Here is a 26,357-nt window from a genome sequence, read left to right as displayed (position 1 = left end):
CTGAAGCTTTACTTTCCCTGAATCCTTTTTTAGAAAAGGAATACTCTCGTTACAAAAATGTCATTGGTTCAGTTAAAGCAGCCTTCCGAGATGTAAGGAGATGTCTACAGGTCTCATCCTTCCCTAGAAATCATCTTTATAAGTCATTTAAATTTATCCAGTCCAACTCATTCAGAGAACAAAAACAAGCAAACACAACAGTACTTTGAATCACGTGCTGTCGTAAGATGTTACACTATTTCAATAAAGAGTGAAATTAGTTTGAAAAAAATTACCATCAAAATACTGAACTAAAACTGGATTGCAGTTATAAAATAAAGTTAAACTTGACAATTACCAAGAGTCTAAGAATTCATCTGAAGCAATCAATTGGAAGAAGTGAATATATTCTGATTCATTTAAGGTAAATTATGATCCTGTAAACTAAGCACATAGCACTGCAATAAAATGAACAGAAAAAGGGGGCTGGGGTTGTGGCTCAGTGGTAGAGCACTTGCCTCACATTTGTGAGGCACTGGGTTCGATTCTCAGCACCACATATAAATAAATGAATAAAATAAAAGTCCATCAACAACTAAAAAAAAATTTAAAGAAAAATATGAACACATTAGTGCATTATTTTTAATTCTAAGAAAAACCGAAATTCAATGAGCACATTCCAGATGAAATAATTGTACCAAAAAAAAAAAAAAGGCTAAAAAATTTAATTTTTCAAGAAGAACTTCAAAAAACTAACATTAAAAATTCTGGCAATGTATGGAAATGCAGACATGTGCACAAAAAATATAGATCAGGATTACTACAGCAGATAAACCCAATGAACAAACATTATTAGAGATGTCAAAGTAATAATCACTTTGGGAATAAAAAAATAATCATTTTCCAAATTAACCTTTAATGATCCTGACAATAACCAAATGGTATTACAATTTTAGGAAGTTCTTACCATATCCAAATATCTTAGTTTCAGTGACAGAAATCAGTTACTCAATGTTCACACAAAGATAAGTAGTTCCATCCACAATTTATTGAATTATAAATCAGATTAATTAGATGTTACGATGATTAAAAGTAGAGAGTAAACCTGAAAAATGTCACAGCGGGTTCTTGTATGTCAAGGTGCTTACTAATATTATTGGAATGTTTAAATTATTAGAAGTTAAGAAAATGAAGTACCTATCAAGGATTCAATAATAAAAATATTTTTAAAAGACCATCATATTTGGTAATAAATTATTTATAAAACTGACAATTTCAAAATAAATAAAACCTGAGTTGAAAATGCCTCCTCCCCCTACCCTGCCCTAGTATACATATTTTATATCCCCATTTTCACTTAGGCCAGTGTTCTCAACCTTTAATAAGCATACCGATGTCTTGATTTCTGATTAAGCAAGTATATTGTGGGGCCCAACAGTACATTTCTAACAAGCAACAGATAAAGCTGATGTTGCTGATCCTTGGACCATCCTTGGAGCAGCAAGGTGACCCAAATATGTCCTCACTAGGACAATGTCTGGCCTAACAAGTGTGTGGTTTTATGGACTCCAGGCTGTAATATTTTGCAATCAAATAAATAACCCAAAATGATCACAAAAAAATAAGTCTTGGAAGAAAAGAATGCTTTAGTTAAGCTTGAAGTTTACCAAGTTGGCAGTGTTTCTATTTGTCTGACATCTCCGATACATTACAATATAAATCAGTAAGCCAAGTTGTGGTAGTTATAAAAATGAAGTTACTATAGCTTGAGGCTCTCCTCCAGTTAATTCAAGTCCAGAAAAATTCAGGCCAGTACACTGCAAAACCACTATTAAAAATCTTTAATAGTAAACTGTCCATTTAAATTCTTTGTAAACTTGTTTTAAGCTACCCCATCTTCTCCTCCTCTTTCAACGATCAAATGCTGCTTTTTCTTCTGTCTTGTAGCTAAACAGCGTGTAACACCCAATGCCCCTCCCTTTAAAAATCGAACAAAATTGTCTCCGACCAAAGGGCCTAATGCAAAAAGGTTGGCTTCTTTAACACATTCATAGGTATATGCATCTATTTCCACAGGATTACCCTTACATGTGATTGGCTGGCTTGAATTATGGCCTAGGTAACATCCTTGTTCCTTTAGGAAAGAAAGATTAGGATGAGACCCTATCAATACCACTGCTGCAGACAGCTTAAATATTTTCTTCAATCCAGAGATGCTTTGAAGAATGCATTTCATGTCCGACTTAAAGGAAAGCACATGGTGCTCAGGAAAACTGGTATAATCAGACAAAAGATTTGAGTCTGCAGAATATATCTGAGTACACATCATATGATAGACTTTATGATATTCAGGATAAAGCTTTTTGGGAAGCTGCTTGAAAATTAAGCTTGGATCAGTTACTCGTCTGCGGAAAACATGGATCACGGGGATATTATTGTTGTAAGCACACAGTACTGCGTCAGCTGCAGTAAGCCCAGAACCTACAATTAACACTGGATCCACTTTGCCATGTAACTTTCCTTTACTTATAGCAGCTCCAAATTCAGGCATTGAATGAAACACGAAAGGAAAATCTTCCCCTTCAATTTCGAGATGAGCTGGAGAATCCAATGTTCCAGTTGCTAGAGCTACATTCTCAGCAAAGAGGCAAAAGGGAACATGAGAACCATCTGCTATTCGCTGATAACCTCTGATTTCCCAGTTTCTCTTGATAAATTTTGACTTCTCTGTCTGTAAATGCTTTTTTGAAATATCTGAGTCTTGACTATCATTTTCATCCTGATCTCTGTAGAGTCTTGATACAGAGGTTATGTAAGTATTCTCTCTGAAATTCTTCTGAAGACCCATGACTTTTACATAATGTTTATAGTAGCGAGCTATTTCCTCTGGCATAACTCGATCCCCTTTTAGATTCCTAAAAAAAGAAAAGAAAAAATATCTTATGAAGAGAGTACTTAAGTTGCCACATTTATTATTTCTCTAGTAAGTATTCATATCTTTTTAGTTATTCTGGACTGTCTTAGCTAAAACTTATCCTAAAACTTTATAAAGAAAGCATGTTTCGGGGCTGGGGATGTGGCTTAAGTGGTAGCGCGCTCGCCTGGCATGCCTGCGGCCCGGGTTCGATCCTCAGCACCACGTACAAAGATGTTGTGTCCACTGATAAATTACATAGATTATAATCACTAAGAAATTACAGTTCTAACTGTAATATCTATGCTTCTTGAAAGATTTATATAATACCATCCTGCCATGATTTTTTATTTTTTTTTAAGGTACCAGGTATTAAACTCAGGGGTGCTTAGCCATTGAGCCACATCCCAGCCTATTTATTTTTTATTCTGAGACAGGGCCTTGCCAAACTGCTCCAGCTAGCTTTGACTGGTGATCTTCCTGTCTCTGTCTCCTGCAATGCTGAGATTACAGGCACGTGGCACCCAATCTGACTTTTACATCTAAGCAAGTAAGATATTATATTTTGCTCAATGTGTTTTCCTCCTCGGAAAGAGAACTCAAAGTATAAACTGTTCTTCATGAAAGATGTACGTTAGTACATCTTTCATTTTTCACTTGGCTTGTAAAACAAATGGTCAGTAATATTTCCAACAACTATGCCCAAATTAGAGATAGGTAGCAGTAAAAACAAACCAAATCATTAAACATAATGCACTATTACTTGTAAACAGAAGTTCATAAAAGTTTTTTAAAGTTTACTATAATTTATTTAGAATACATTAAATCTTAACATTTACAGAAAACCTATGAAATGGTTACTATTATTATCTCCTATTATTTCTATTCTTTGCAGAATAGAAAATTCACAATTACTTGAAGTTATTTGCCTGAGACCACTACATTAGAAGTTAAAGTCAAGCAGGGTGCAGTGTCACACACCCATAATCCCAGCAGTTTGGGAGGCTGAGGCAGGAGGATATGGAGTTCAAAGCTAGCCTCAGCAAAGATGAGGCACTAAGCAACTCAGTGAGATCCTGTCTCTAAATAAAAATACAAATTTGGGCTGGAGATGTGGCTTAATTGAATGCCCTTAAGTTCAATCTCCGGTATCCAAAAAGAAAAAGGGAAGGACTCAAGCCCTGCCAATCTTTTAAGAGACACGAATCTGCTCTTAACACTAAGAGCAGGAGCTAAAGCTAATATTTATCATAAGACTAATTTTCAAATAATATTCAAGATACAATATGCACAATATAAAAAGATAAATGCTTCTGTCAAAAAAATCATAAAGCTCCTTCTCTTACTTGTTTTACAAAGGGAGAATGTACCGAGCAATTTGGCTTGTTTACTTTAAAAAATAGGGAACTTGGTATAACCTGCCTGATTTTGTAACTTTGTTTGAAACCCATATATAATTCCATCTTAAAAAGCCTAAAAATGAAACTTTAAGGTTTTCATTTAAATTGTTTTAAATTTAAAGGTTTAGGGGCTGGGGATGTGGCTCAAGTGGTAGCGCACTCGCCTGGCATGTGTGCGGCCTGGGTTCGATCCTCAGCACCACATACCAACAAAGATGTTGTGTCCGCCGAGAACTAAAAAATAAATCAATCTCTCTCTCCCTCCTCTCTCACTCTCTCTTAAAAAAATAAAAAATAAAAATAAATTTAAAGGTTTAATCTCAATTACTCATGCTCTAAATCTGATCATCTTAAATTTCAAATGAAAGAAAACTTATATGGATTAAATGATTCTTATCTATCAGGGAGATAATTACTCAAATGTCATATCTCTATTCTAACAAAGGTTAAATAACTTCCTGCTTTAACTTATTTCCATTAATAGTCAAAGTGGAATAGATTCTCTTTATTGGTAATTCCTCTCTAATATCTACCATCTGTGAAAACAATAGTGTTTCCATATTTTTCCTTTTTCACTTTTGGATTCTTTCCCTCAAAATAAAACAAATTTATATTCTTCCAAGATGATATTTTTCTCAGTTATTCCTACTTTCATATTTTCTTAATTAAAGACTGACTTTCATGCCCAAGTAGCCAACTATATCCCAAATTCTGAATTATTTCATCATTCTACATAGTCAATCATACAATATACACTCTTTACCCTGAAAATCAAACACTTTGGGTATGTACAGAAGATATAAATAAATGAAGTTATATATCCACTCATAAAAATGAGTGACTGAAAGTGTAGAAAATGATATGTGGGTAGTTGAGAAAGTAACCAAACAGTGATTTAACAGGAAAGAAATTCATGATTAACAAACTTTAAAAAAAAAATCTATAAACACTTTCTTACTAATTAGTTTTATAACATCTCTAAAAGGAAACTAGCTCATAATTACTGCTTCCAGGATATATTTTCATCTGAAAAACATGTATATTTATATTATTCATCCAGGACAGGATCACAAATATTGTGAAATTTTTCCAGTCTTTTTCATTTTATAACAAAGAATTTTAAAATAGTTTGATCATTACCTTCGTTTGCTAGATATCCAATCTTTAAATTTAAGTCCAGGAAGCTCCATCCAGTTCCCAAAGCTGATTGTCAACATGGAGCCTTCCATATTCTGTTAAAATTAAAAAGTAGTAGTTAAAAAAAAAAAAAAAAAACACTATTAAACATATCATGGATTTTTATAAAAGCTAAAAATTCCATTTTGTAATAATTCAGACTCTACACATGTTGTCCTCAATGTACTCATAAATGTTTGTATAAATTGCCTCCAAAATTTTATTCCAATAAACTTTTACATATTTTCATCATTTTGTATTATCCATTTATATATCTTCTTTTATAGTTATACAACCATAAACATATTTAGAGGATTCTCCAATGTCTACACAATATTGATAGCTTTAGCTTACAATTGATATGATAATCATGTGTACATATTAACGTTGATAGTTTTGGCATATGATGGATACGTTAATTTAGATGTACCTGTTTTAAGTCACTATTTCCACTGTTTTTAACAAAAAGAAAAATATTCAATAATTTCTAAAACTTAAGATATTTTTCCATTTTAACATTACTTACAGTTTTTTTGTTGTTGTTGTTTTGGCAGTACTATAGATCAAACCTAGGGCCTCTATATGCCAGACAAACATTCTACACTGAGTCCAGACCTCATTTACAGCCTTTTAAAAATTAGAAAACTACCTAATCCATTACCCTCCATCAATTTTAATTCTGAAGTCTAGATTGGTTTGGATATAGCAACATCTTTTACTACAACTAGAAAAATAAGCAGTGGTTTCCTGAAAAACAAACTCACTGCTGGAGTTAATGCTGTCATCAAAGAGGTAAGCACTTCAAGCTCCTGAACCTACTTACTTCTGCTCTCCTTGATACAAAGGAATAAATGTCCAAGGGTCAAAACACTTATCCCAATAACCAATAATCTCTTTCATCCCACTGTTTTAGATATCATTATTCTTCTTACCCTGTTTTTATAAGGCCCAGAACTGGGAGTGGGGCCTATATTATATTTTTTTAACTTACCATGTGCAAAGCCTATGGTGCATTATCTGAGACAGCATACAGATCACCACTACGGGTAGAGAATGCAGCAAGATGCACATGATTTGAGGCAGACTGGCTTTGATAATAGGTTCAGAATCAAGAAAATGAATCATCATTAAAAGGAACTGTTAAAAATTTACTGAATCAGAGATTTTCTGGAGCCATAATTGCCTCGTGCAGAACTCAACCTTCAAGAGGTTGAGAGGTAGCATTCTTGAGAGACCTAGTTCTCTGATCTCACTTTTCTACCAATCAGTGTTTGTTTGTTCTATGCAAACTATAAGGCATGAATGTCTGTTCTCACGGAGACTGTAGTATAATATGGGAGGCAAACCAGATACAAGTACAGTATAGGAACATATGCAAAGTATTTTATTTCTTCAAGGATACATACAAATGGGCTTCTAGGAGTGCACAATTAGAAGGAGAATATTCCAGGCAAAATAAAAATTTATGTAACAGCTTAATGAGAAAGAACTTAAGTAGCTTTCTAAAAATAAAATTTAGCAGACTTGGGTTATTCCAACCCTTCATATATTAAGAAAGGCTTGTCTTCTGGACACGGCCTTGTCTACTCCCTCCTAAGAGATTACTCTGAGCCCCTAAAGTATTGTTTTTGTTTTTTTCACGCCTGAGGCCTTGGACATGTTCTACCAGTGTGGCCATATAAAATTATCCTAACGATATGATTTACAGTTAATACCAGTGTTTGTGCTGGAGGCAGAGGTCTGATGGCTGAGGTCAGACACACAGGCACTGCTGGTCTATATGACTGTTGGTCCATAAAAAATCCCTAGACACCAAGCATGAGTGAGTTTCCCTTCTTGGAAACTCTACATGTGTTGCCACACACTGTTCTGTTGGGAGATTTAGCACATCCCTATGTGTTTCTACTAGAAGGGTACTCTTAGTTTCTCCTTGACTTCGCCCCATGAGCTTTTTCCCATTGCTATGCTAATCTATATCCACTCATGCAATAAACTGTAAGCATGAGTAAATCATTTTCTGAGTCCTGTGAATACTACTGCATCACAGAGCCTGAACATTGGATTCTGCAACATGAAAATGTCAAAGCATGGAATGAGAGTGTGGGGAATAAGACAAAAAAGCTAAATAGGAGTTAAATCACATGGAATATGGTAAAATATATCAGGAAGTTTGTATACTATACATCTGACAAAGAGGGAGAAATTAATGGCTTTATCCATGGCATAACATCTCAGATTGTGTTTTAGTAAGACAACTCTGTCTTTGGTATTAAGAAAAAAATTGAAAAAGACAAGCTGAGTAGAAAAGGCATTTAGAAAGAATTTTGCAATAATTTGGGCAAAAGATAATGATAGCCAGTATTTGCAAAATTACAATTATGATAGGGAGAAGCATGGTAGGCAGACTCAAAATATGTCTCTGAGATAAAGAATGTTAGGGCTGGGGGTGCAGCTAAGTGTATAGTACATACTTAACATACAAGAGATGATGGGCTGAATGCCCAGCACCAAAAAAGAAAAGAAAGAATGGAAGAGATTTTGTGATAAATTTGAAGTGGCAATTGAAGAAAGAGACATTAAGGAAGACTCCCAGGTTTCTGGCTTTAGTAACTACAGGACTGTCATTTAGTCATAAGGAAATTAAAGAAATTAGATAATTAAGATGATCAATTTTAGGAATGCTGAGTTTCAGGACACCTTTGGAATAAAAAAAGGGGGTTAGAACTTAGATGTAGGAGAAAGAATAATAGAGGTTAGAGATATTTGTTTAAGAATCAAGCAGCATCCATATGCAAGTCGTTAGACTAGATGAAATAACCTAGAGAGTATGATAAGAAGACCTTGGCTTGGGATAGAGATCACAGAAGCACAGTTTTAAAGAACAAGAGTCCACAAAAGTAACTGAAAAGGAGTACCAAAGAGAAAGAACATCAAGGAGACTGAAGGTTCAGAAAATATAAGAAAGATATTAGATTTAACTGTCAAATGCAGTAGATCTGTTATGATTTGTATGGGAGGTATTCCCCCAAAGCTCATGTGTGAGACAATGCAAGAAAGTTTAGAGGCAAAATGATTGGGTTATGAAAGCATTAACTGAGCATTAATCCCAATAGGGAATAACTGAGCGGTGACCGAAGGCAGGTAAGGTGTGGCTGAAGAAGATGGGTCGATGGGAGCATGTCTTTGAGGGAAAGACATATTTTGTCCATTGCCGCAGTCTTGGCTGGGCACAGAATCACGAGCCACTCAAGCAGGAACAAAACTTTATTTTGAAAAAGCCGCCAACACTCTCAGCGCTAACAAGCAAAAAACCGGTCCTCCCACGCGGGCGTCTAACCGGAACCGCCGGCTCCCGGACGGGGTCCCCCGGACCTCCCCCGGAATTTCCTCCTACTATCCTTCCCCAACCAATGGGAACTCTCCATGAGTCCCCGTAACATGAGTCCAGTAGTAGGCCAAGGTGAACAGCAGGAGCCCAATTTGCATATGAATGTAAATCTTAGCATAATAATACCTCAGTGGCTAGCTGGCTTTACAACCAAAGGTGCCATACATCATATATTTTGCTTGTGGCTCCTAGCAGTCCATGAGGGAAATGCACTCTCTCTGCTTCCTGGTGCCATGCTTCCAGCTTCTGTTTCCCACTACACTCCTCCACCATGATGTTCTGCCTCATCTCATGTCTTGAGGAATAGAGCCAGCTGTCTATGGACTGAGACCGCTGAAACAATGAGCCCTCAAATAAGCTATCCTCTTTTAATTGTTCTTGTCAGGTTTTATGGCCATTGCAGTGAAAAGGTTGACTAAAACAAGATGTCAGGAAATTTTGAGAAGATCAAGTTAAGCAAAAAAGGAAATTATTGACCTTCAGAAAGAATAGTTCCTATGGAAAACCAGAAACAGAAGCTACAGTCAGGGAACTAAGGAACAGGAGGCAAAGGCATGGAAGATGGTATGTACAGGTAATCATTTCAAGATGTGTTAAAGGAAAGGATAAGACAAGCTAACACCTAATTTTTTTTAAAGACAGAAATAATTTTAGCACATTTATATATTGACCAATAAAAGCTGGCAGAGAACTAATGATATAAGAAGATAGAGGAGATCAAAGACTGTCCTTAAGACGACAAGGGTCCAGATATAGTTGTAGGTGCCCCTTAGATAGGAGAAGTGATACGTCTTCCCTTATAACAGGGACAAAAAAAAAAAAAAAAAAAAAAAAAAAACAAAGAATAAGCAAGTAAGTATGTAGGGTAAACTATGAAACTGTGGAGGTTCAATACTGATTCTATTTTCTCCGTAAAACCAGAACCAAGAGCACATCTAAGCATAAAACAGAACTAAAAAGACAGGGGTTTGAAAAGAACTTAGTAACTTTGGCAAGGAAACACCAAATGCTACCAAAAGGTGTTTAGGGCCCAAATGAGGCTAGACAATACTTTTCAGAGTTGTATGATTTTTTTCCCCAGGGGGTTTAACAGCTTAGATTAAATACACAGTTACATGAACTGCCTTTTTGCTAAACCCATTTAATAGAAGGACAATGGGCCAAGGAAATTAACTAAGGAAAATAGTTAAATCAGTAGACTGTAGAACCTAAGCTGGGTAACAAGGTGAAGCTCAGGGCTGGACCACTCTGGTTTTGAGGTTCAGAGCAAGTAACTGAGTGATGCAGCTGTAAGAACAGAAATTGTATTCAGAAAATAAGATGTTTGAGGACTGGTTTCACAAATTGAGTGATTATGAAAGAGATAAGATCCATAGAAAAAACATGAAAAACTGTTGGCAATGAGGAGTGAAGGGACTATGAGGTTAAGGTGCTGGTTCTGCATCCTGTATGTAAAGTCATTCAATGTGATAATAAAATTTTGGAAATAATAATCAAAGACCATGAGCCAGATGTCACAGATTGAGTAATTAATGGATATAGTTTGGAAAGGTAAAGGAGCTAGAAGATGACCTGTTCAAAGGAACGTGGGAATTTACAAAAGAGCAATGAGAAGTAAAGAGAACTCTAACCTCACCAGCAAAATGATAAAACATGAGGCAGTGGGAGAATGAACAGGCTTCACTTCAGAGGGCTGCAATGGGAAAGGTATCTTTAGGAAAAAGCAAGTTTTCAACAAAGGGAGGAGGAGCACCATATAACTCAAACAGTTAAGAATATAGGGTTTATCGCTGAGGTTCTAGAGGACACAGTTTATAAAGCTTGGAAGAGAAGAGAGTGGTAAAAAACCAGATCACAAAATGGAGATAAGAATGAGAGAGGGTAGATGTCTAAGGCTAGCGAGGATGTGCAGAGCACATGGCAGAGGGAAAGTAGCACAAACACATCAACAGTACGATAGGCAAGCCCTGAAAGATTAAGATTAAGGTATGGAAAGGACAGATGGGAAAAAAGAATTATGCCTGGGAAAGTCAGAAATCCTCATTAGAAGTATCCTTGACGAATGTATTACAGCTCAAATCCCAGTTATTTATATCGATATTCTAGTTAACATATTCCTGAAGAAAAGATAAGGAATTTCTAAAATACGCTTTTAGAAATGATGGTTTATCCAGACTTTTAACTTTTCTACATGAAAGTAAAAGAAATGAAGTAAAAAGAGATCAATTATTCCCTGCACAGTTTTTTTAAGCAGAAAAAGTTAAGTATACAATAAAACCTCAGGAATTTAGAGAAGGCAATCTAAATACCCTTCCCCACATAAAACATTACGGCTTTTTCAAGAAATAAAGTTTCATTAAGAATTCTTCTCAGCACGTTAGGGTAGAGCTCAGTGGTACAGTATATGCTTAGCTTGTGTAAAGGCTGGGTTCAATCCCTAATACCAATTACATAAAAAAGGAAGACAGTACTATTCATAGAGCAAATATAAACACAGCTTTGCAAGTAACAGAATTTTTTCATATCTTGTATTGGTGGCTTCACAGTTATAGACATTTGTTACAGATCATCAAATTATACACTAAATAAATGCAGCTCGTTGTAAATCAACTATTCTTAAATAAAGTTAATATTAAAAATAAACAAAAATCTTAAATGAAAAGGTACAGATAGCTTGGCAGTTTCTACATAATACTATAAAAAGAATTAAGATTTTAAAAGTTATTAGTCATATATATTATATAGGAATATATCAATACCCTGACATAGTCACTTAACAAATGTAAACCACTTTTTAGATGTGTAACACTGTACTACTAGGAATAGCCAATTGAAATCTGTATTAAATATTTGATTATTTAACATGCTGAAGTTCTCATAAATCTGTATTTCATACAACAAACTAAATTATTTTTTATTTTTATTTTTTTGGTAAAAACCAGGGATTAAACTCAAGGGCAACTGCTGTAATAGCCACATCCTCAGCCCTATTTTGTATTTTATCTAGAGACAGGGTCTCACTGAGTTGCTTAGCACCTTGCTTTTGCTGAGGCTGGCTTTGAACTCACGATTCTCCTGTCTCAGCCTCCAAGCCACTGGGATTACAGGTGTGCACCACCACGCCCGGCCAAACTAAATTATTTAACATTTATTTGTATAACATATGACCATTCATTACATTTTGACAATTCTAGACATAGTGTTAACTAGGGATATAAGAATGAAGAATAATTGGCCCCCTACCTAATGAAATATACTGGATGAATCTTCAATTTATTGGTTCTCTTGTTTAACCTCTGCTATGGACTAAATTGTCCCCCTACCACAAATTATTATGGTGAAGTCCTAATCTTCCATGTGATGTCATATAGAGAGGGGGCCTTTGGGGATTAATGATGTTTAGGTGAGGTCATGAAGGTAGGTCCCTCTAAATAGAATTAATGGCTTTATAAGAAACAACTGCTCTCTGTACATGTGAGGACACAGTGAAAATGTAGGTGGCTGCCTGAAAGTGCCTGAAAGCCAAGAAGACAACCCTTACCAGGATCCAAATTAACCAGTACCTTAAATTTGGACTATGCAGCTTCCAAAAATGTGAGCCATAAATACCTGTTGTTCAAGCCACCCAGTTTTTATTATAGCAGCTGAACAAACTAATACAACTTGTTTCTCTTAATATATTTTTTCATTTTTATCTTGAAAATGTCTGGGAATAATAAATATTGGTTTTGAAATACGATGTTGAGATATTGTTAACTTGAAAATAAATGAATGAATAAGTTTTGCTATATAAAACATTTCTGAAATGTTTTCTTTATAATTCTTGTAAGATACTATAGGAAAATGCTAGTTCTAAGATTGTATTAATAATAAAAATTTAACTGATATTTAACCAAACTGAGGAGCATTAAAATTTTTCTCAGATAAAAATGCAGTAAACATATACAACAGTATTATCATCATAATGCTTGAATCAAATTGATTTCATCAGGACAACAAATAATAATCATGTACATGAAAAGGCTAAAAACAATATACTCACATGCCAAGCTCCACCAGGTGGACCTTTACCAAGAACTAAGTGAGGGATATAATGATGTTGCTCTAATTTCCAATGCAAAATGGATGGATAATCATAACCAAAGTCAGCATCTGGATGAAGAAGTGTGTCAAAAAGTACTGCAACTGGATTGGATGATCGGCCCTCAAGGCCTTCAGACAAGTATTCTAAGTCCTGAATGGAAAAAAAGGGCAGAGTCTGAAAAAAAGTCATGACCATGATAATTATAGTAAAAGCCATTACTCTTAAGCATTTCCCAGATAGTGAGTTATAGAATACTGATGTTCCTTGAGACCTTAATGGATTCTTTGGTCAAATAATAGAGGTAAAATTTAGTTTTCCACAAAGCTAACCAGATCCTTACACTGGAAAAGTTGAAGATGGCTTTTGTATGTAAAAAGCAGCACTTTCAAACTTATGTGAGCATACAGCAACTATTAAAATTCCACTAGAACACAATTTGGGAAATTATGTTTTAATAAATTCCATAAAATAGGTAGACATAAATAGATATAACTCCACAGAATACACTTATGAATTTAAAATAAAATAACAAAGTTTTATTTAGAATGAAGAATTTTTAACTGAGAAACAATGCTTATATAAATAAAACTAATTTGTATCAGCATAAAAAATTTAAAAATCGACATAATAAACAATACCTGATCAACAATGGAAAGATGTCTTGCTTCTTCTAATTTACTATGTAAAATTGTATTTGGGTGTATTGTTTCTGATGATAAATATGGTCTATAGCCTGATAACATATAAGAAAGGCATATTCCTGAGGGTCCATTTCCTATTTTGAAAAAGGTAGAAAGAGGTGTATTAATACTCTTGTCACTTGGCTTTCCTCCTACTTCAAAGATGGTTCTTCTTCCTCACTTATTCTTTCTTCTCTAATCTCTTAAAGTTGTCTCACAAAAGAAGATGTCTCAAAGATTCTGATCTTTGCTTCTCTCTCTTTTCTTTTGGGAATCTCATCTACTGAAAGTTTCAGTTCTTTATGCTACTAATTCTCAAAATTAGTTCTCTAGATGAACTTCTTCCCCCCAGATACATCCCACATTTCCATATGCTACTTCCTCACTCCACCTGACTGACCTACTAGTAACAAACATGATATATTCAAAAGCAAACAGGAGTCCCTTCATGTAGATGTCTTTGCTTTAAATTCCATCACCCATCTCCAAGTATGGTACTAGCAAAATCCTGAACTAATCAAATTCTGATTCTAAACCTATTTTCCATCTATATTCCATCGGTTGTCTTTGCTATTATCACTTCTGTACTTTCACAAGGAGGAATAAAGTCTTCTGTTTCTCCTTCTTGAGATTTACCTATTCCATTTGACATATTGCATCCACATAAGTTTGGTAACACATAGTCCTCATTATGTTATCCCTCTATTCTAAAACCAATATTGCTTATTTCTGACTATTCAATGTTTCCACATTCTGGTCACAACCATCTTTCCATTATCAGCAATTAATAATGCCTTCCTATAGGTATGTATATTTTAATTAAAGCCAAATTGGTTTTCTTGATGAACCCCACTGAACTACTTCCATTCATGTAGCTCTGTTAGCCTAGGTTGCCACTTCTATTTTGAATCTCTATCAAAACTTTAATCCAACAGAGAAAATTGCTAGCCATCATGAAAAAAAATCATTTTGTCCATTTATTCAAATAAAATATGCTTAAAGACATAAGCAAAAAGAGTAAAACCATAAAAATACTAGAAAAAGGTAATATTTCTACATATAATGCTAGCATGGAAAAGCTTTAAGCATGACAGAAAAGCCAAAAGACAGAAAAATAAACCATTTGACTTGATAAAAATTAAAAATAAGTGACAAACAGAAGTCAAAAAGCTAATTTCCTTGAATCAGAGACAAAAAAAAAAAATAAAAATCACATGCTAATCGACACAAGCAAGAGTAGCATTTGAAAAAATCGAACATTTGTTCATAATTTAAAAAAAAACAGAGAATTTTCTCAACATGATAAACATCATCTATAATAAAGCTACAAACTGGGTGTGGTGGCACATGTCTGCAGTCCTAATACACAAAGGCCACAAGGCAGGAGGATCATATATTTGTAGACAGTCTGATTAACTTAGTGAGACTCCATCTTAAAATAAAAAATAAAAAGGGATATAGCTGTTGTTGTACAGCACTTGCCTAACATGCATGAGGCCCTGGTTTCAATCCTCAGTACCACATACAACATAAACAAAAAAACCTTAGCTGACATCATAGTAAGAAACTAGATACTTCCCCTCTAAGATCAGAATTAAGACAAGGATGTTCCTTCTCACCACTTTTGCTCAACACCATAACCTAAGTACTAGCTAATATAACAAGAGAAGGAAGGAAAATAAAAGATACACAGATTGAGAAGGAAAAAAAAAATCCATTTTTGCCAATTACATGACATTTATGTAAACAATCCCAAAGAACTGATTAAAAAAAAATTCTGGAACTAATAAACAATGACAGCAAGATTAAAGGATGCAGGTCAGTATGCAAAAGTCAACTATTTTCATATATTCTGTCAATGAACACATATAATGTGAAAATAAAAAAACAACACTATTTACATTTACACCAAAAAAGGAAGAAATATATAGGTATACATCTACTGAAATACATATAAGATCTACATGAGGAAAATAACAAAATTTAATAAAAGAAATCAAAGAACAGTTACTTAAGTTGAAAAGATATTCCCTGTTCATGGATAGGAGGACTTGATATTGTTGTCAGTTCTCAACTTGATTCAATGCAAACCGCCCCCCACCAAAAAAAAAAAAAAAAAAAAATCCCAGCACTATACAGATTTCAGAAAATTGATTCTAAAATTTGTATAAAGGTAAAAGACCCAGAAAAGATAACACAATCTTGAAAAACAACAAAGTTAAAGGACTGACATTATTCATCTTCAAGTGTTACTACAATTCTACAGTAAACAGTATAGAACTGGTGAAAGAATAAACAAATATATGAAAGGAACAAAACAGAGCCCAAATATAAACCCACAAAATATAGTCAATGATCTTTGACAAGGGCACAAAGGCAATCCAATGGAAAAAGGACAGTTATTTCAACAAATGGTGCTGTAACAACTGGACATTCTCATGCAAACATAAAAACCTAGATACTGACCTTACATCTTTCACAAAAATTATTTACAAATGTATCATAGACCTAAATGTGAAATACAAAACCATAAAACTTCCAGAAGACAACTTAGAAGAAAATCTAGATGACCTTAGATTTGATGATGAATTTTTAGATATAACATATCAAAAGTCAGGCCTGCAAATGAAAAGATTAAAATTTAAAAATTCTGCCCTGCAAAAGACACTGCTCTCAAATGGGAGGGAGGTGAGGAAGGGTACATGGGGGCAGGAAAGATGGCAGAATGAGATGGGCATCATTACCCTAGGTACATGTATGACTGCACATATGGTGTGACACTACATTGTGTACAACCATAGAAATGTAAAGTTGTGCTGCAATTGTGTACAATGAATCAAAACACATTCTCCTGTCATATATACCTAATTAAAATAAATAAATAAATATTTTTTTAAAAAGGACACTGCTCAGAGAATGAAAAGACAAGTTACAGACTAGGAGAAAATATTTGGAAAATACATTGTGATAAAGAACTTGCATCCAAAATATACACACAGATTTTAAAACTTAAAGTTAACAACTAACCTCCACCAACCCCCCAAAAGAACCAGTGTAAAAGGAGGCAGAGTTAATCAGATGTTTTACCAAAAGCAATACATGGGTGGTAAATAAGCATATGAAAAGATGCTAAACACCATACATGATTATGGAATTAAAAATTAAAACAACACTACACACCTAATAGGCTGAAAAGCAAAACAAAGGCCAAGAAAATGCTAACAAAGACATGGATTAACCGAATTCTTGTTACTGCTCCTGGGAATACAAAATTTTATAGCTACATAAGAAGATAGTTTGCCAGTTTCTTAAAAAGCTAACTGTACTTTTAACATATGACCCAGCAATCATACTCCTAAGTATTTTCCCTAATAAGTTAAAAACTTATAAATATGCAAATACCTGTATATAAATGTTACTTTACTCAGAATTGTCAAAATTTGGAAATAAACAAGATATCCTTCAAAAGGTAAACAGGTAAACAAACTGTGGTACCTTATATAATAAAATATTATTTGGTAATAAAAAAAAAAGTGAGGTATCAAGTCACAAAAAGACATGGAGGAACCATAAATATATGTTAAGTGAAAGAAACCAGTCTGAAAAGGCTATATACTCTACAATTCTAACTATATATATTTTAGAGAAGGTAAAACTGGAAGACTATGGAAAGATCAATGTTTTCTAGTAATTGGGGGTTGAAGGAAAGGTATGAATAAGTGGAGTATAGATTTTTAGGGCAGTGAAACTATTCTATAAATACTGTAATGGTAGATACATAACATTATACACTCTGCTAAACCATGGAACTACTTATCAGAGTGAACTCTCATGTAGATTAAACATTTTAGTTAATAATAATGTACCAAAATTGATTCCTCAACTATAGCGATCATATCACACCAATACAAGATGATAATTTTAATAACAGGAGAAAATGAGGCAGAGAGAGGAGAATATGAGAATTCCCTTTATTTTCTGCTCAATTATTTTATAACTGAAAATGCCCTAATAAAAAAGTCTATTAATTAAAATAGCCAACCAGCAGAAGTTACTAAATTCCTTGAAAGAAAAAGGTACAACACTCAAAAGTAAATAGGCAAAGAATACAAAAAGGCAATTCAGAGAAATACAGTGTAATAGGGAGAATGCACCCTCATCCCAAAGATGTCTCAGTACTAACTCCCAAAACTTTCTAATGTTATCTTAGCAAAAGAATACATTTTGGGGGCTGGGGATCTAGCCCAGTTGGTATAGTGCTTGCCTGTCATGCACAAAGCCCTGGGTTCAATCCCTATCACCACCACCAAAAAACAAAACTATTTTTAATTAAGGACCTTGTGATGGAGAGTAGCCTGGATCATATAGGTAGGCCCAATACAATCATCCTGAGTCCTTAAAAACAGAGAATCAGGCTGCCCAGCATTGAAGCAAACATTACCGGCTTTGAAGATGCAGGAGGGAGCTTAAAAGCAAGTAATATGACCAGCCTTTAGAAACTGGAAAAGGCAAGGAGACGATTCTTCCCTGCAGCCTTCAAAAAGTTAATATAGCCCTGCTGACACCTTAATTTTAGCCAAGAAAGATCAGCTCTGAACTTCTGACCTAGCAAACAATAAGATAATATATTTATATTGTTTAAAGCCCCATGTTTGTGGTAAGTTGTTATAATAGGAACATAAAAACCTTACATATATTAAGGAAATCAGCTCTTTACCTATGCTCAGGTATTGCTACTCCAAACAGTAATGGAACTATGTACATTAGGGTAAGCAACTCATAGGTTAGATAAGACAAATAGGGATAGATTGTTTTGGGAGGAACAGGGTAGACAGATGCAGATAAAGGTAGTTTTCTGAAAGATACGGTTCCTTGTCATCCTCGATGAAAAATCAGGATTGGATATAAAAGGGGAAAAAGTCAGATACAGGATATGGCCCCTGAGATCTATCTTGGATAGGAAATACTGTCATCTATTTCCTAGAGGAGAATCTAGTATAGAAGAACAATCTTGCTCTCCTGCCCATCTCCCTCCCTTACTTCCCAGTATCTCCACATGTTAATCAGAGAACACAGCTTTAATTCCCTTCCTACTAACTCTGAATTAAGGTACAAAGGATATACAACAGTAATGTCATGGTTAAGGGAATTATAAATATCATAACAGTGTACTACAATGTTGCCAATTAAGGATTAATATTACAAATTGGGTTACTAACTTGTATAAATCACTGTTTGAGTCTCTCCCTATATGTGTGTCCCCTGCCAACATTAGAGGGCAATAAGGTTATAAGGTATAATCTAATAATATACACTGAATGCTCACTTCAGACCTCTAATATTGGTTATTATCACTACCATGACACTACTATACAGTTAATAGAATTCTTATTATCAGGTCTCCAGTGAAATGTATTAAATTCTAACATAGCCACTAACATCAGATTACTTCCCCCAAAGATTTGATTATTAGTTTTTTTAACACATAAAACAACTTTAGAATACTTTTTAAATTAGAACTAATTCCTTTATTATCTTTTCCACAGATTCTCCTTAAAAACTATTTTAAAAAATTATTTCTAATTCACACATAGTTTAACTGTACATATTAATGGAGGTACTCCGGCATTTCAACACATGTATACAATGTCTACTGATCAACTCAGGGTAACTGACATATCTATCACCATACACATATATCATTTCTTTGTGTTGAGGACACTAAAAATTCTCTGTACTAGCCATTTTGAAATAAGACTACTTTTTAATATAATGCTAAGAACTTGCACTGCCTCACTGCAGATTTATTAAAGTAGTAAGGGCAGTAAAAATTTTTAACAACAAAATGAAACAACTTACCTATTATTACCACAGGCAAAGTCACTGACGAATCTTCGAGTAAAGAAGTTTCTTCAACTAATGGCATCGCTTTAACTTTTTGCCCCAGATTATCACCAAAATATTGCACTAAGGAATTAAAAATCTCTCCTTCAGTTTCAGTGTCACTATAATTTCTTTAAAAGAGAGAGAGAAAGAGAGAGAGAGAGAGAGAGAGAAAGAGAGAGAGAGTGAGTCAGTCAGTATAGCCTTGACATAAAAGTCACTTTTTACTCATATTTTATTTAAACCATAAAATACTTAATAGTTTCACAATGCTTTGAAATTAGTAGTTTAGCTGTATGTCAACCTATCCTACTTTGAAGGCCAGAAGTTCTAAGTAGCTGTTTATCTTGTAGGCAAGCTTTTTCAAGAAGCTCTCTTTAATGATCAAAGACACAACATTAGAGATTTTACAATTCTGAGATCTTCTATGATGACTAGTTTCTCTACTTTTTCTCATTAACTAAAAGGCGAATGCATTAAAATATACATTCATAAATGTTTTAAGGAAAAGTTACTGTAGTTAAATATTACAAATTGGGTATTCGGTAAAAGAGGTTTATACACTTTTATTATCAAGAAAATATAAAAATAAGGAATGATTTTAATGGTGATCTCCAATATTTATTTCCCAATTGTCTCTCTAGAAACTAGTTTTAGCACTGTGGCATGTTCACACAATAAATGGAGTATTTCCTGAACATGGTTAATGCTGTACTATTTTGTGGATTACTTTGAAATAGAATTCCTAAATTATTTTCCATATTCATACAGTCAGCAATAGTCATCATGTCTGGAAGTATTGAGACCCAGGAGTAGATATGTTTCTTAGTATTTCCCGAATGATAAATGACAGATGGATCAGCTATTTCACAATACTAAGGGTCAACTCACTGATCCCAGAAGATGTTGGCAAATGAAAAGAATTAGATGGAGACAGCAAAGTCTGCTTCTGTGTATCCCTCAGAGGTCCCAATCTACCTTCAGATGGGGCAGAGTTCTCAAAATACTATGAGAGATTTCTTAAACCAAAGAAAGTAATGTCTACCCCTAAATATCTGGACTCGTCTTACATTGCCAAAATAGATAACCCTCTGGACTGGCAACTAAAGAAAGCCCCTCCTCACACTGCAAGGACACTATCCCTGGAAGGAAGTATCTTTTATGATCAATCCATCCCTTTCAAGAGCATTCTAACTACTGCCTCTGATCAAATCCAGATGTATCTACTGTCTTGCCTGCTTCTGCTTCTTAGAGTTTACACTAAACCTGAGTATTTTCTACTTTGGTCTGTTCCTGATACTTCTCCAAAGTGTGTGCAAAGGACAAGTCCAGCTCCTGTTGGAGGCTTCTGACCAAAGTCATTTTGGCTACCCAGGCCAAATAAACATTATTGTTGTAATGGTCACAATTCTAAGGAAATGCATACTTCTCCCTTAATCTCCCAGACATCCCTACCTCAAACACTGTTGCTTCTCTCTATATATATAACATGGAAAATAATAACTTTAAGTCTACAAATAAATGCTGTGAATTAATACGTAATATTCAAATGCTAAAAGGATAAACTATAACTTATGAAACTACAAATTACTTTCACCTAAAGGTACAGTAGAACTCAGTTTCTACAGGACTCATTTTTAGGGGGCATTTAATATTCTAAGTCGAGCTGTCTCAAGCAATTATTTTTCTGGCAAGCCTTAGAATTTTATTCACCTATAAATTCTATATATAGACTATTATAAGCAACTATATTTCATTTCACTGAACTTGTCCTCTCAATCAGTTTATTTAGAAAAGTAAATCAAGAGCTTAAGACAATCAGAAATAAAATGCCCTCTGGTGGGCTTCTGTTAATCAAGAAAAAAAAAAGATAGCTTTTAAAAGCTCAAAAACATAAGACAATAGGTTACTTGATCAAGCCTTACATTAAGGCAAACAGAAGAAACACTAGAAAGAAATTTTAAAAGACTTTCAATGAATTATAATTCATACATAAAATTCACCCTTAGGGTGTACAATTTGATGGTTTCCAATATATTCACAAGGTTTTGCAACCATCATCCCCCTAACATAGTACATTCATTAGCAATGATCCTCTTTTTCCCCTTTGCCCAGCCACTAGCAAGCACTAAACTATTTTCTGAATTACTGAATTTGCCCATTCTGGACATCTCATATGAATGTGACCACTCTCAAAACATGTTGCCTTTTGTGTCTAGCTTCTTTCACTTACCACATTTCCAAGATTCACTCATGTTAGAGCATGTATGAGTACTTAAATTTCTTTTGAAGACTGAATAATATTCAATGGATATGTTATACATGGATATGTTACATTTTGTTTGTTATCATTTGTTGAACACACAGATTTTTTCCACTTTTCTGCTATTATAAATAATGCTGCGATGAACACTCACTGAAGGTTTTGTATTGACAAGTTTTCATTTCTCTAAGGAATATTCCCAGAGAATATACAGCAATAATTTGGCCATTTACTATCTATATTAACATCTTGAAAAACTGCCTCATCCTTGCCAGCACTATTAAGTCTTTTAGTTAACTATCCTAGTGTCTGTGAAGTGGCATCTCAACTGCAAATTTTGTTTATTTTTTAATATTGGGTCTTGCTATTTTATCCAGATAGGCCTTAAACTTAAAACACTCCCTCAGCCTCCAGAGCAGCTGCCTTTAGGATAGGATTTACATTCCTTAGTGACTAAAGTTAAGCATATTTTCAGGTGCTTATTTTCCATTTGAATATTTTCATTAAAGTATCTATTCAAACCCTTTGCCCATTTTTTGTTTTTGTTTTGGGGGGATTAGGGATTGAACTCAGGGGCACTCAGCCACTGAGCCATATCCCTTGCCCTATTTTGTATTTTATTTGGAGAGGGTTTCACTGAGTTGCTTAGCGCCTCACTTTTGCTGAGGCTGGCTCTGAACTTGCTATCCTCCTGCCTCAGCCTCCTATGCCGCTAGGATTACAGGTATGCACCATAGCACCCAGCCTTTGCCTGTTTTTAACTGTTTTTTTGTTAAAAAAAAAAAAGTTTTTTATATATTCCCTTTTCAGATAGTTTGGAAACATTTTCTCCCATTCTGTGACTTGCCCTTTTACTTTCTTGATGATGCCCTCTGAATGAATAAATTTAAATTTTTGACCAAATCAAATTTATTTTTTGGTTGTCATGCTTTTGGTGGCATATCTAAGAAACTGCCGCCTGATCTAGTTACAAATATTTATTCCTACATTTTAAAATTGTAGTTCTTACTAATAGGCCTTTTGTCCACTTTAATTTTTGTTCACAGGGTAAGACACATATAACTATCTTTTTTTTAAAATATGTTTTTAGTTGTAATTGACACAATACCTTTATTTTATTTATTTATTTTTATGTGGTGCTGGGGATCGAACCCATCGCCTCGCACGTGCTAGGCAAGCGCTCTACCACTGAGCCCCAGCCCCAGCCCCTAACTTCATCCTTTTTTGTGTATAGATATCCAGCTGCCCTGAAATTCATTGAAGATAATATTCTTTTCCCATTGTCTCAGGTCCCTTAACAAGAGCCAAAGTTTCATGTTATTTAAGTTTTCTATATATTAGCTTGCCTAAATTTACACAGTATAAATAATTTGTTTTGATTTCTTATTATCACTGGTGTAATCTATCTGTGTGGCAACTATTTGTAATAAACTTGCATGGTATTTGATAACTCAATAGTGTTAATCAAGGAAAAAAGATAGCTTTCAAAAGCTAAAAAAAGAAGATAGCTTTCAAAATAGTGGTTTCATAGAGACATGAAAAATCCTGAGTCAACAGGAAAATAAAATGAAACTATGGTTAACTGATTTTACATATAGCAACAATGAATCAAAAGCCAATTAGTAGCTATTCTTTCTAAAAATAATCAAACCCTACATTATAAATTTAGTATTGCTGCACATGTTTTATAGTATATGCATATACTATGAACAATGTTAATTTCTACTTAGATTTTCCAACTTTATGAAAACTTTATTTAAGACCAGAATTTGTAGGCCAGGCACACAAAGTCTGCGGAAGGAGGATCACAAGTTCAAAGCCAGTCACAGCAACCCAGCAAGGCCATAAACAACTAGCGAGACCCTGTCTCTAAATAAAATATAAATAAGGGCTGGGGATGCAGCTTACTGGTTAAGTGCCCCTAGGTTCAATCCCAAGTACAAAAAAAAAAAAAAAAAAAAAGACCAGAATTTACTTTGAGTAATAAAAATCTACTTTTCCTCTATTTGGGGCATCAGTTAATCTGAAAAATATGTAATCGAATTTAGAAAACAGTAAACAACAACAGTTACCAAAACATTCAGTATCAAAGAAGAGGACTTTAGAAGCTTCCCATTTTTTGGTTTTTGAAACATTACTGTCCCAAGTTTCAAAACAAATTTAAAAGGGTAGTGTAAGCAAAATATCTAGATAACAAAAAGACTTTTCCCACATTGTAGCAATATCTCTTTAAGTAATTAAAATGAAATGCTTTAATACCTCAATTTTTATAATCTTTGGAAGCACAATTCTAAATTTTACCAAATCAATACTAACACATGAAAAGAAGTTTTAAAGTCACAAAGGCAGTCACAATTATCATCTGCCAGAATAGGAAGTACTAGCTAGGTTAGTAGACAGTTTTCTCACTAAACATATCAATTCAAATATTAGACAAATCTCAAAATGTAGTTTGTCACAATCTGTATAAAATGTGTTTCTAATGAATCTGCACAAAGATAGCATTAGTAAATGAGAAACATTCCTAAAAAATGTTTTAGGTGACCTTTTTTCTTTTTTAGAGGCAGAAAGCTTGCAGGCTTGTTGTCCTTTCTCTTAAAGACCAAAATGTAGCCCCATGCTTTTTGTTTTTAGCCCCTATTCAAAATTTCAGTGCACAAAAATAAGCAGATGGTATTTACTGCCTAGTATTTGAGGAAAGGATATAAATCCCAACCAGGCACCTTAAGAGTTCAGCTGTATACAAAAGGTTGTCAAAAGGCTTTGGGATAGTATTTTCTAAAAGTGATGTTAGTTTCTCAGGGGTTTAAATTTAACAAGTTTTCATTAGGGAACCAGTTCTCTAAAACTCTCCAACTCTCCAAAATGTGTCTGATACTCTCAAAACCCTGTTTGTTAAGTAGACGACAATTTGTCTTGAAGTTACAAAAGCAATCTATTACATACTCTTTTATTTTTTATTGTTTCTTAATATCCAGAATTTGGAGACTCACACAAAACTCACTAGGCAAGCCTAGCTTATTGCTAGTACAACAGGAGTCCTGAACTTTCTCTGTGCCTTATATCCCTTTCATAATTTGGTAAAGCCTCAGGACCTCTTCTCCGAATAATAGCATTAATAGGACTTACAAGGAAACCATTAAAATAGTTATTTAAAAAAAAAAAAAAAAACTCATGCGGTTGGGGCTGTGGCCCAGTGTTAGAGCGCTTGTCTAGCATGTGTGAGGCACTGGGTTCGAACCTAAGCCCCACATAAAAAAATAAAGGTATCGTGTACATCTACAACTAAAAAATGTATTTAAAAAAAACCTCGTGACATACAAGTAAATGTGCATTAAAGAACAATTCATTGATGTATAGTAATTACTGTAATTCTGAAGAAACATTAAGCATAAACAGTATTTCTAGATATCTGCAACTAATGTGATAGGGAAATATTTGTGATTTACATTGATGTCAATCATAAATACTACTTTGATTTGTTACTTATACTCCTAACTGAAGGAAATGCTAGTGTTGTGAAAATAATATATTTTCGGTCCAAGTTCATAGACCACCTATATCCTATGAACCCCAATTTAAAACTCTTGATTAGAGTTTCATACCTTACCCCCCCAAAAAAAATAAGTGTTACGCATCATCATTCTGGAGCATTCAAACGTGTAAATTTCACCCCTGGGTTAAAACCATTTCTAGTGTCTTTGGTCTTCTCCCTTGCAATTGAAGTTCTGATCAACTGTGCTAGACATAGAAAACACACCCACTTTTATTTTTTAAATGTATTATCTTTCTCACCCCTTAAAAACTTTCCCCATCACTGAATATAAAACTGTGACACTTTTTCAAATTTCTACTCTATATCTAGAAACTGACTTATCATAAGCAACATCTTAAGTCAGAACCTATTCGTAACCAGATCACGACGCTAAACGTAGTTTCCTACCTTCTGTCAACCCAGTAACTTATGTTATCAGAAAAAAAAAAAAATTAAGTAACATTTTTTTTTTTTTTTTTTTTTTTTTTAAGGAGGCCCTTCGCGGGAATCCGTCGCTACAACTTGGCACGACTTGGAAGTCTCAGCCCGCCGTAACCGACCCTTCCCGGGCCTAGCCGGTCTCGCAGTCCATCCCGTGACCCCGTGGTCCTGGGCGAGGGAAGGAGGACGAGCAGGGAGCCCGTCGGCAGGGCGGACTAGGCGGGATCGCGACGCGGCGGGACCCCAGCGGCGGCCGAACGCAGCGCTGCCCGTCCTCCCCGCCCGCTCGGCTCGGCTCGGCCCACCTAGGCCCCCGACGCGCTCCACCCGAGCCCGCTCCCTTCCCGTCCCCGGAGAAGTCACCTGAAATGACCGGCCAGGGAGCAGCGGCAGCACCACACCGGCATGGAGCGCTGCGCGAGGGGCGCCCGAGCTCGGCCACCACGGCCGCTGCCGCCGCCACCCCCGGCGGGGCTGCCCGCTCGGGGCGCCCGCTTGCTCGGGGTCGCGGTGTCCGCCGGGCGCCCCCGCCCCGCGCCTCGCCGTTGCCGCGGCTGCCCGGGCTCAGTCTCGCCGAGTCCGCCTCCGGTGGCGGCTTCCGCTTCTTGCCAGCG

At 35.1% G+C, this 26,357-nt stretch overlaps 1 protein-coding gene across 1 annotated transcript; it reads right to left on the bottom strand.

Moving 5' to 3' along the window:
* Nucleotides 1-297: 297 nt before the first annotated feature.
* Nucleotides 298-26,150, bottom strand: OSGIN2 (oxidative stress induced growth inhibitor family member 2; the record flags this gene model as incomplete). Its single annotated transcript, XM_081266118.1, has 6 exons — nt 298-2,894; nt 5,434-5,525; nt 12,900-13,091; nt 13,580-13,716; nt 19,481-19,635; nt 26,107-26,150. The coding sequence occupies 6 exons, from the start codon at nt 26,148-26,150 to the stop codon at nt 1,862-1,864; spliced, it is 1,653 nt and encodes a 550-aa protein (XP_081122244.1). The 3' UTR covers nt 298-1,861.
* Nucleotides 26,151-26,357: the final 207 nt, after the last annotated feature.

This window comes from Spermophilus citellus (genome assembly GCF_964194105.1).
Source record: "Spermophilus citellus genome assembly, chromosome: 14".
Taxonomy (NCBI): domain Eukaryota; kingdom Metazoa; phylum Chordata; class Mammalia; order Rodentia; family Sciuridae; genus Spermophilus; species Spermophilus citellus.
This window is presented reverse-complemented; position numbering and strand designations above follow the sequence as displayed.